Source organism: Tenebrio molitor, chromosome 1 (assembly GCF_963966145.1).
Source record: "Tenebrio molitor chromosome 1, icTenMoli1.1, whole genome shotgun sequence".
Classification (NCBI taxonomy): domain Eukaryota; kingdom Metazoa; phylum Arthropoda; class Insecta; order Coleoptera; family Tenebrionidae; genus Tenebrio; species Tenebrio molitor.
The window spans coordinates 38,206,532-38,218,739 of record NC_091046.1 but is presented as its reverse complement, the minus strand read 5'-3'; the positions used below and the strand labels follow the sequence as shown (position 1 = coordinate 38,218,739).

At 35.3% G+C, this 12,208-nt stretch overlaps 1 protein-coding gene across 1 annotated transcript in view; it reads left to right on the top strand.

Moving 5' to 3' along the window:
• The window catches only part of LOC138128798 (titin-like), an 85,827-nt gene that overhangs the window by 53,390 nt on the left and 20,229 nt on the right, over positions 1-12,208 (top strand). Inside the window, exons 14-21 of the mRNA XM_069045035.1 lie at positions 1,272-1,651; positions 1,704-1,954; positions 2,014-2,183; positions 2,239-2,522; positions 2,573-2,802; positions 2,872-3,004; positions 11,930-12,098; positions 12,151-12,193. Of these exons, the coding sequence (XP_068901136.1) occupies positions 1,272-1,651; positions 1,704-1,954; positions 2,014-2,183; positions 2,239-2,522; positions 2,573-2,802; positions 2,872-3,004; positions 11,930-12,098; positions 12,151-12,193 (1,660 nt within the window). The remainder of the gene's footprint in view (positions 1-1,271; positions 1,652-1,703; positions 1,955-2,013; positions 2,184-2,238; positions 2,523-2,572; positions 2,803-2,871; positions 3,005-11,929; positions 12,099-12,150; positions 12,194-12,208) is intronic.

Genomic DNA, 12,208 nt, shown 5'->3' with positions numbered 1-12,208 from the left:
GGGAATGTCTAATTGTGCTAGATTCAATGCATATTTATAGCTTGTATGTTGTAGCTTGTCACCCACTCACTCACTGTTTAAACTTTCCTGAGAATATTAATATAATTGATTACTCATCCGTTTGAAATTGCCAAACTATCATGGGTTCAAATGAAAACTTGGGCTGAGTAAGCGTTGAAAAAAGTAAACCATTTGGAACAGTGTAAAGTTTGAATTTCCCACCGTTTGACACCAATGACATTTGTTTATGTTTAATCGGCACATAATTGAACATATTTAAATATTTGCTTCGAGAATAGGAATCGTTAGTTATTCTATTTTTAATGTAAAACATTGCAAAAAAAGAAAAAACATTTCTTTGTTTATAAATTTTAGGTTAGCTGTCAATACAGCACTTTAAAAAAGCAAAACAATTGATGGTTTCCAACGCCCAGGATTTCATTTGAACGCCCGATATATCCAAAACTAAAATTAGGATAGAGATCCAATTGATATTTTACTCGCTTTCATAATATCACCTTTTTCACATGTAAATCTGCAAGTGATTGATTGATTTATTTAGTTAGTTGTTATTTCTCCAACTAATATGTTAAATGTCTTGTTATCATTTAATTTTTTTCCCACACCTGAGGTCATCAATCTACAAATTAAAAGATCAAAACCTGACATTTCATGTTGTATGCAATAACATAAATCACTTGTTAAACAACAACACACATACTAACATCCTGTCTATACGTACTCTTATTAAATGGAACATATTGTTTCTATCGGTTACACGTGTTTGTCAATTGTTACAATGAGTTATGTTTCTTGCATTAAAACACACCTATGAACCACCAAAAAATGTAATATCTACAACACGATCTAAGTACTAAAATCACTATGTTATAATAAAACAAAATGTGACTTATAGATCTTAAATTAGAGCTTTGCAATACTCTAGGAGTACATACAACAGAATTGAGGCCTCCAGCAATAAATAAATTTGTAAATTCAACCTTTTATAAATTTATTTAATAATATAGCACTGAAATCAGTTTAGACAAACAAATCTTTTGAAAGTCGTTAACGATTGCATCCATTTGGCTGTGAGCATCAGTTTTGTACGTCTATGTACACAGCCATTTCAAAACCTCTCATGCAATCATTTATTTCAATAAAAACAATTTACAAACCAAATTGAAAGCAATAATTAAATCGTCACCTAAATGTCATCAGCTGCCACCTTCCTAATAGCTTGATTGATTTTCAACAACGACCTCTTGCAGACGTCCCCGGTCCCATCCCCGGCGAGCCGGTGGTTGTGGATTCAGGCCGCAACTGGGTCTCACTCTCTTGGGGCAAACCAGAACATCGCGGAGCCGCCCCCGTGATAGCCTACAAAGTAGACGCTTGGTTGCGTGGCGGCGAGGGGGCAAGATGGGTGGAATTGGGTGTCTCGCCCCTCAACAGTTTCGACGCGTTCAACTTGAAACCCGACGGCGAATATCAGTTCAGGATAACGCCCAGGAACAGGTACGGATGGGGAGAAAGCGTGCAGAGCGGTCCCATCACCGTCGGAAGATCGGAAAATCTACCAGACTTCGTGAAGATCCTACCTGGACAGCTGAAAGTTTTATTGGGGTCTAACATTTCACTGGAATGTGAAGTGAGTGACTCAGTAGTTTATGCATCATTGGGTTGTAAAATTATTTATTTAGGTCAGAGAAGATCCGGCCTTGATAATTCGCTGGTTCCGAGACACCAACGAGATTTTCCCCGAAGATGACAGCAGATACCAGATAAATTATGAGAATGGAATTTGTACATTGTGTATTGCAGGAATTAATGAAAACGATGAAGGACGATTCATATGCGAGGCCACAAATAAAGCTGGCAGGGTTTCAACATTTGCGAGAGTTTTTACTGTTAGCGATCCAAAAATTTTGACTGCCGATAAAAATTTGAAATTGTAAGTGCTGCAGTTAAAATTAGATGAGACGCTTACAAAAATAAACGACTCAATTACAGGGGGATAAGAGATTTTGACAAGATCAAAGAGTTGCCCCCGCAGTTCACCATGAGGTTAAGGGACAGAAGGGTGCAAATGACATATCCTGTACGTCTGACCTGTCAAATAGCCGGATGTCCAGAACCCACCATCAAGTGGTTCAAAGACGACAGTGAAATCAAGCAGAATGGTATTTTGTCTTTGATCGACTCGCACAAACAGATCTATTTAAAATCGCCTTTCAGCACGTTTCACGTTTTCATCCGAAGACAGCTTTCAGACTTTGGAGATCAACAAAACAACGCTGGAAGATTCAGGAATCTATTGTGTCGTTGCACACAACGATCACGGGTCCGTATCGTGCAGATGCAATTTAGTCGTGGACAAGGGTATTCGCGCGTACATATCGCCGCAGTTCCAAAATGAACTGGAGCCGTCACTTGTGGAAATAAAAGAAGGCAAAGAACTCCGTTTGACCGGTAAGGTGCAAGCTTATCCGGCCGTGGGTGTCAGCTGGTACAAGAATGGGGTAATTACACGAGTTGATTCAAAAACAACAGTCTCAATGTTGTCATTCAGGTTCGTTTGAGACCCTCGAGGAAATCAATAATGACTCTATCATACGATGGAAGACTGGAACTTACTGTCACTTCCATAAACAAAAGAGATGCAGGTGTGTACACCTGCGTGGCTGCTAATGAAGTTGGACGAGCTGAAAGCAGCGCCACTGTTGAAGTTGTCGAAGTTACTACTGCCGTTGAGGCTGATGCAGCAGTTTCAAAAATACCTTCCATAGGAATAGACATTCCGTAAGTGCGAAATATTTTTAACAAATAGTAAAGTATTTTGTTTATTGTCGGATAACACAATCTTTGTAGATACTCGAAAGAACCAAAATTTTTGAAGAAACCTAGATCCACTGAAGCCTTGGAAGGCGACAATATTGTCATTCTCTGTGAAGTAATAGGAGATCCTAAACCCGAAGTCGTGTGGCTCAGGGACTTCTTGAAGGTAAGACAATATTTTACGTCGGCAAGAATCTATTACTTAAGGATAATGCGACTTAATGAACACTCGCCAAAAGTAATTACTAGAAAGCTTGACAAATTAAATTACCAACGAGCTTATCTTTCGACTGTGACTACTTACGTGCAACGCAATTACTTACCGAGGCGGTTCAGACGTGCAATTGTTGATAATAATTCAAACGAACAAATTGGCGATCCCTTAAATGAGTGTATTAATTTCGAAAAATTACTAATGACAAGTGTGCAGCGGTATAAGCGGGAATGTAGTAATTCCAATATTTCATCATTATGAGTACGGACATGAATTTCCATATATGTCTGAAATGCAGTTTACACAATAAGGCTCGACGTGACTCATTATTTAGTTGACGTTCGTTCCAGCAGAAAAACAAAAAATCCTCCCACAAAGACCAAATCTTATTTAGCACCGATGCGGTATCACTAAAAAACCTGCGTATCTGATACTGATTAATGGACATTTTAAAAGTTTATTTGAATAATGGTCGAAGTGATTGTTTCATTTTAATAAATGCCAGATGAAGGCGATAGATAGTGGAACTAAATATTCGTAACGACTTTCCCTGTCTAAAATGAAAGGGTAGTGGCGTTGATAGGTGGCCACCCAAACTATGTTACGCCACTGAATGTATAATATATCACTTGTCAACTGCAAATCACATAATAGACAATAATTTGAATACATTTATTTATTATATGTTAATGTACAAGCATCAGCCCATACCTGTTGTACTCGTTAACTAAATCTCTTAACTCTAGATTATCGTAGCAGATAGGTAAGTAAGTTCATTGGGATCATCCACACGGACCTAGCTAGCTTCCCATTAATAAAACTGACAGTTATTGTTTCTATTGTTGTCGAGTACATAGAAAATTTTTATTTTATTTTCCCGAGAAGAATCAAATTTGTTCGATTTACGTGTTTATGTAGTGTTTATATACCGATCACGTAGACACCAAGTCTTCTGTGCTGTACAAAACGGTCTTATATCCATACAATGAGATAGAGTTATGCGAAGTCCTCACCTTATATAGCACCAATAATAACATCTCGACCAAAGAGAACACATTCTGACCGATTCTAGCTCGGTGTTAACGGGTGTCGCAGTATTCTTTTATGATTCATAAATTCAAAACAATTTCATACGCGCACGAAAAAGCCCACATAATGGCCGAAATGTGGCACCATCACGTCTTCGCTCCACGTCACTGATTTATGTTTTGCCCTTTCCGAGCTGTCTTGTTTAGGGGAATGGTCGTAAAATTGTTTTTATTTTTTTGCTTGGTCTGCGATTTTTTTCAAGCGTCGCTTTAATTGGCGTGCCTATTAAAAGAGACTTCATCAAACCATATGCTGAAGTCTTAAGATCGTGTACTGCTGAGGGTACGACCTCCACTGCAAGATCAGTATTGAATCAACTTCGAATGCGATAGTTTCTCAAGCTGCGTTAAAAAAAGATTTTTTATGAAAAAGGACTGTGTTTCGGTCGTCTATTGGTAAGCCACGTAAGTAAAACCAGTGTCTACTAATAACGGTGCGTTTTTGACTGGAAATGGGGCACAAGATCGGATTTAAAAGACGTAAAATTAAGATAAAGTGCGTTTTTCAAAGGACGGTCGGCGGGACCAGAAACGATCTTCATTAACTCGTCGGATTATTATTTATCAAACAGAATAATGTAATCTGATTTCTAATTTAGAATGGTCACGTTTATCTATTATTAGGCGAATTATTAGTGATTGTAAAACCGGTATTAACAATCAATGCCGCGGTGAACAGTATGACATGATCATACTGAGTGCTCTGTTCAATGGTCTAAATCAAAACTGATCTCCTTTGGGTACATGCTCATTAAAAAAAGCTATGAAAAATAATTTCATTAATGAATACATATTTTTATATTCTTAACTATGTACTATCGCGGCCATCCAAAAGTGAACGTTTTTTTTTTATAGTTTGATTTTTACTTTAAATCATAGGCGTCCTAAAATGTCAAAGTTTGACACTAGCGATAAAAAAATTATTGAAACTATTTTTTTAAATGCCACATCTCACTCCGATTCAGACAGCTAGGGCTATTGCAAAGCTAGAAGAAAATTGGTCTTTGGCTGCTGTGGCCAGAGAATTACATTGCAGTAATTCAATATAAAGAGGCGTTGGCAAGAAAACAGGCTTGAGAGGTCAATACGAATAGGTGTTGGAAAGGTTTCTTTACTAAAGTTTATTTTCACTTTAATAATGTATTAATTACTTCTCAGTCTTATTTTTATTAAAAATTATTTATTACAACTTTTTATTATTAAAATAGTAACGCCTACTGCACGAACGCCAATGAATACAGCCTGATTTAATCTAACGAAAAATACGGAAATATTCGCAAGCTATCGTTCACTTTTGGATGGCCGCGATTGTACTATTCATTTTTGGCAATTTCTTTTTGTACAAAAATATCGTGTGTTCCACAAAAAACTCACTCGCAGCAAGCCATGACAAAAGTGAAGTATGTCTTAGTACCAGATGTGAAATGAACTACTAAAGTAAATTTATAGGTTATCTGTCACAACTCACAATATGATGAAAATTTGTAAGTAACAAATGAACTACTTCCAATGATCCTAAAATTGACATGACCAGTCTATCTATCTCTATAGTCATGGCTTACTGCGAATGTGTTTTTATTGGAACACACGATACAATACAATAGGTATCAGGTGTTTATTTAAATTTCCGGCCAAAGTTGGCGTTGAAGAGTCGATTGTGAACGCAATGAACGCATCAGCTGTTTACATCTTACCTCAGTTTTTGGGTTGTTTGTGCTTTTACACCAGTGGTACGTTCACAATCGACTCTTCAACGCCAACTTTGACCGGAAATTAATTTTTCCTTCTTGGTTTTTACTCAATTTGTAGGTGTTAAATGTTCGCTTTATTTTTCAACATTCGTTCGAAACTTGTCAACACACACATTACTTTGTTTTTAATCTTGCAACACTTTAGTTATGCAAATAGAATTAATTCAGTTAATTAATGTTGCAGAGCTTATTCATGGAACTAGTAAATAGCGCTAATAAAATTAGTTGCGCCAATTATTATAATTATAAATTAATTTAATCAACAAAATGAATACTTTGTAATTAGTTGCTATTTTATATTAGGTATGTACTAGTTATCCACGTGCAACTTTGAGTACGTCAAACGATTATTAATATTAATTTGTATACATGGAAAAAATTAAACAATCCTCCTAAATATGAATGTCAGTTGCTTCCTCTCTCTTTAATTAATATCAGTTAGATTAATTAAAGTATATTTATGCGTAGCTTACAGCAAGGATGTTATTAATTAGTTATACATATATTACACTACTTAAAAGAACAGGATGTCACCAGCCCAATACATTTATCTTCACGGTGGTCGTTTTTATCATGCGTTCCAAATATAGCCGGGAATTAATTAATTTCATTATTACCGAATGGGAATTGCAAGATTTCATTGATTTTTTTAGCGTGATTTTTTCCATTTTACAACAATAACCCGCCAAAATCTGAATCCGAACAGGAGCAGATTAAAGTGTAAACTAATTATAGTTACAAGCAAGTATTAGAAGGTGTACTACTTTTAAATTAAGTAATTACTATAAGAACCAGTTTGTGATGTTTTGAAAACCACTTGGTCAATCGATATCATTTTCACGAACTAAAAATTGGCACCAGATCAACCAGCTTCGCACCAAAGATCGAAAATGCACCAGTCGATAGAGTGTGATTGGTTTACGCAAAAATGAATTTATCTCTTTGCGAAATTTGACGACAATTAACAGTTGCCAACTTTTACACGCGTGAAAAAATTGGAACAGAATCCGAACAGAACAAACTGAATATAATCGATTTTATTCGTAAAAAAGCGTAATTGTCGTACCGACAATGGAATATTTACTTGATTGATTTAAACTGGCACTGGTCTGATTTTTCGGAACAAAATTATGGCCATAAAGTTGAAATTATTCGACTCATTGGCCAATAAAAATACTTGTAACAGTGTTGTCAACTCGCCAATTTAATGGTTGTTCTGTACAACCACTTTTTATGCGTGCCTTGTGCTCTTATTTGTCGGATTTTTTTTCTAAAGAAACTCTGAACAAGCCTAAATTTATCTGAAGCAAAAATCTTTCGGCTGGTCATGCTGCGACCGACCTGTAACAACTGATGGACTTGATTTATTTGACTTTTTTAATTGTACTACTTTATGTTGGTAAAATTTGACAATCACGAATAGTAATAATTCTTGTAATTATCAAGGTCTAAACTTGTGAATGAACATATTTATAACTAAATGGTGCCCACATCTCAACTATATAAAGATATTCAGGTTAACAATTTGTCAAAAAAATGTTTGCAGGATGTCGAGTCAGTTGGCAATAATAAATACATATATAATTAAGCTAGAATTTGACAATAATTAAATTTTCAATTAAGAATAAAAAAATGTATTCTGCAAGAGTGCAAAAAGTAGAATGTGTCACATCCGACCTAGATCAGTGCAGAACTTGAATTAATTAGACATTGTCCTTGGATGTGATTTATTTAAACAAAAACTGAAATACTAAATTTCGTGTGTGTATTTTATCTCATAATGGGACCGTTAGTAGGTACGTGGTATTTAATTTATTTATCTTGCATAGGTCAGTTACGGCATTCTATTGCAAAATAAATGAAATGCAAATCATGTAAAATTTTTATTCAAATTGGTTTTTTTCGCGATCGACCGGAGGCATAAATCTGTTTTGATCAAACAAACGTACTGTTCTCATTGTGGACGTAGGTAGTTTTGTTAAAATTACAACGTCAGCTTGGCGTGATGAATCGTTTAATAAATCATAAATTTATAGGTGAATTAATAAAGTGTGTCTGTCTGAAAGGATCTATAAAACGTCCACAATAAAATAATAAAAACAAGATCCGTGATAAACCTTGCAAGGTCGTTGTGACTCACTGTGTGGACAAGTAGGATTCTCTTGCAGCAAGGATATGTGGGCACACCAAGAAATACGTAGGAGCAATAAACAAACAATAAAATTCATTAACCTGGGTCAGTAACGGTTTAATGTTTAACACCTACTATTTCCATTTCCTGTAAACGTTCGAGTGTGAAAGTTTGGGAACAAGAACAATGCGATTTGAAAAATGTAAACAATAACAATATTTCGAAATTGCTATATCTACTGGGTTGTTTGAGTGTTTTTTACGAGCAAATTTGGAAAAATGTACCTTTAAAGTTTAAATGGGCAGCTCACGTCCGCGTGACCTTTACGGACGACCACTAAAAAAGAACGATACATCACATTCTATTGCAATAATCCGAACCAGCTCGTTTATCTTTGCGGTACTATCACATAGGTTGTTTCTATCCTTATCTGCAGGTACAATTTTTACAAGTGAAATAAAAACCGACGTACGGGTATAATATTAATAGCATCCGCTTGATCACGATCACTAAGTTTCTCCAATATTTACCTGCCATAAGTTTAAACAAAGCCCTGAAACGCTCCGGTTTTCGTAATTACGACCGCGGTGGACGCCTCTTTTTGTTTGTTTTTTCAAAAATTTATCGGTGGTCGTGTTTCGAATTGTTAAACCCCGTGGATGATTCGATAGCGAGATTGTGTCCGTCTTTATTTATCGCATCAATAAATTTCGTTCTCTCTCTTTCGTGCTCAGTAGGGTTTAACATTTATTATAGGATTATTATGCAAAACGCCAGTCTAAATAGCGAAATTAATTAACGTTGCAATAAATAAGTGTTTATAAAAACGCCATTGGCGCGATAGTTTACATTCCCTGCTTGGTAAATGTGTAAAAACCATAACAAAGAGAGTGAGGAACGGAATTCATTTATAGGGGAGGCGATCATGTAGGTTGAATACATAAAATGCCTCCAAATTTTATACAAAATAAATTGTGTGATACAAATATGTTTATAATGTATACAATTTTTACGTCTACGGGGGGTACACTGTAGGATTCAAGTAATAAAAACCTGAACTGTCAGACGGACTTCAACAGGTGATTGTTTACTGTGACACGAAACCATTAAACATCGTGTTAGAAGAATAAGATATAAGATTAAATTCTTTCATGTGCTTATGTACTCTGAATGGAAAAAAATAACTTGGGATATATTAATTAACAACCAAGAAGAGGTTGTAACGGTTGTTTGACTCTCGTAATTATTTATGAAGTATGTGACGACCATTGCAAAAAATGTATCGTGGGGCAGCGGTTTTTTCTTTTTGCAAACGCAGTTCGCATGTTTAGTTGGTACGTTTTGACATTTTCTTCAAAGGCATAGCCTCATTCTGTTCATACATATTTGTTTTGTAAATTAAATCGTTGAAAACCGTGAAAACCATCGTCTAGCACTAAGAAAATCAGTAGGAAACATGTAATTTCCCGTTTTTTTCTGAATTCAGCTGTATCTCTCGTAAGAAGGTTTCACACCGTAAAAATGTTACCATTCACGATTGTTTCAAATTCGGACTATCTATGAAAATCTGACATTTTAGTTGGCAGTATTGTGATTTGTCATGATAAATCTATTTTAGGTTATAATTCAACCGAACGCTGCTTCCAGGTAAAATTGTAATTGAAATGAAACATACATAAATGTATCTATTTGTAGGGCAGTTCTGGGTAAATTCTTATTAACTAAATTAATGACGGAATTGACAACAATGCGAATATGTATTTAAAAACGAAACGTCATATGACAGGACCTGCCGCCAATCTAACAAAAAAATATCTTGGCCTGCTGCGTGTTTAAAACAATCGTGAACGGCTTATAAAGTCCATTCAAAAATCAAAAAACCACCACCTGTTGCTTTAGATTGGTAAAATTTAAAAAACCCTAGGTAGATATTTTTTCATACTATGTTGATAACTATAAATTATGACATTTATTTGATTTAAAATAAAATTCAATTGCTTTGAATTCCGTTCATATTGTTTTATTAGCAGCACGTGTCATTTATTTATTTATTGATTCTTATTATTTTTAATTAAACATGCCTAGAAAAACAAGACATTTCATAAACACTTAACCTCAAAATTATAATTCTCCCCAAATTTTACACTAAACAGCATTGCCGATAGTAATTATCGAGGAAAATGCGACGTTGGTGGTTTTTTGATCTTTGAATGGACTTTATGCAATACGCTAACAGAAACAAAAGCAAGCACCACGAATTTTTTAAACGGTCGTTGTATAAAGTAGACTTTATTACTATTCGTCCACTAGATAAAAAGTAAGGTTGGCAGCGTTAGTTTTCCCATTTATAATTTGGTTTTATGGCAGTGCAATTGTAATTATTAGGGGCTGGGGTTGTGGTTTTGGCAATAGACGTGAAGATATTGCCCGGTCAGACAACAGACCTTCTTTTACAGTCCTAGGATTTATGGCGGTAGTTGCCTATTGTCGGAGTATTTAACTCCCTGACAACAGGGCTGGCAGTAAAACCAAATTAAAGTGCGTCTATCGATATTTTGAAACGACTTTTTAAACACTAGTTAACATTTTGGGTCGTTTATGATGGTCTTATTACTAGGGGATTATTTACCTACCCTGTAACAAAAACTCTCGATGGTACCTGCGGATTATTGAGGATCGGTTACTCACTATTTTTACCACAATCTTTGTTAGCCGGCAATAAACCACTGAAGGAAGCAAAAGGTCGTTTTAAAATATCGATAGAGGCACTTTATAAATGGGAACATTATACCTCCTAAGTACACCCAGAAATATAGTGATTTTATGAGGGATGGCGTACATTAACTTAAGGGGGTCAGTTATGGCAAGGCAATAAGCTTCTGACACCCGTCGCGAGACTGGGCTCTACCTACTGAGACCGTTTCCTGTTTGCAAAGGTAAAAGATTTATAACTCTCTTCAAGTAATCAAGTTGGTAATAAAAGTGACCCCAAAATTGTAAAAGAAATTACCGACCAAACCCCATAAAATTACTATATCTTTGGGTGAACTATAATTTCTGTTTTACAAAGTTGATTTTTTTTACCCCAGCAGTGACAAACAATGTAAATAAAAGCCGAAACAGAAAATAGCATAAAACACTCGTTGCAGAAAACGAGCAATCGTGTCCGAATTTCAATTTCGTGCTTGAAAAAAATGCCTCTGTATGTTTTAACATATTATTCCTCAATGACACAATTTTGAAAAATTTACACTAGGAAGTGGATGGGTCGTAATGACCTCAAATATACATTCACAGATGTACGATTTAATGTTATGGTAAATAACGTTCATATTCTGAATCCGATTGAAGAACTGCACAGACAAGTTCGTTTTTGATATTTTATGTGACAATTCATTGAAATATTTTACAATTTGCGTCTTTCAATTGCCGGGGCCATTGGGTTTTATATAGTTTTTAACATTTATTCGAGATACATGACGCATTTTACACATATTTGGTAACGTGCAAGATTTCAGCTATGTTTAGCCATTATTAACATGTGTTTTCATCAAGATCATATCTTTAAGCAAACAAACAGACACTAAAAAGGAAACAAAATAAAAATGTGAACCGCTCCTCGGATGAAATAAATGATCGTAAATTAATTCACAAGTTGTCTATAAACAACAATCAAACTGCTATAATTACAGCAGATATGAAACGAACTGTGAGCAAAATAATAACATACATTTTTCATTCTAAGCTATTTGCGTGACCTTGTTAAAGATTTTTGCATTTATGTAGTGTAGACGATCAATTGAGTTTCTAAAACGCGAAAGCTTTCCATTATCGTGAAAATGTTTTATTTGTCTTTAATTCACCACATAAATCATATCGCAAGATTTAATTAATTGTTTATTTCCAGCCTGATTATTATAGAGATGCGTCTCATTTTCATCGCATTGGTGACGGACCAGAGTACCGTCTTGAAATACCCAACGCGAAACTAGATTTCACCGGAACCTACACCGTTTATGCTAAAAATTGTCACGGAGATGCTAAAGCCATCATCTCCTTGCAGATAAAAGTCAGGGGTGAGTAAAATTTTTTGCGACAATTCTTATTTCTAACAATCCACTTTTCAAGATGATTCCAAGTTGACTACAATGGCGAGCGGAAAGAAAATTGGGTATGTCGTTTTCAT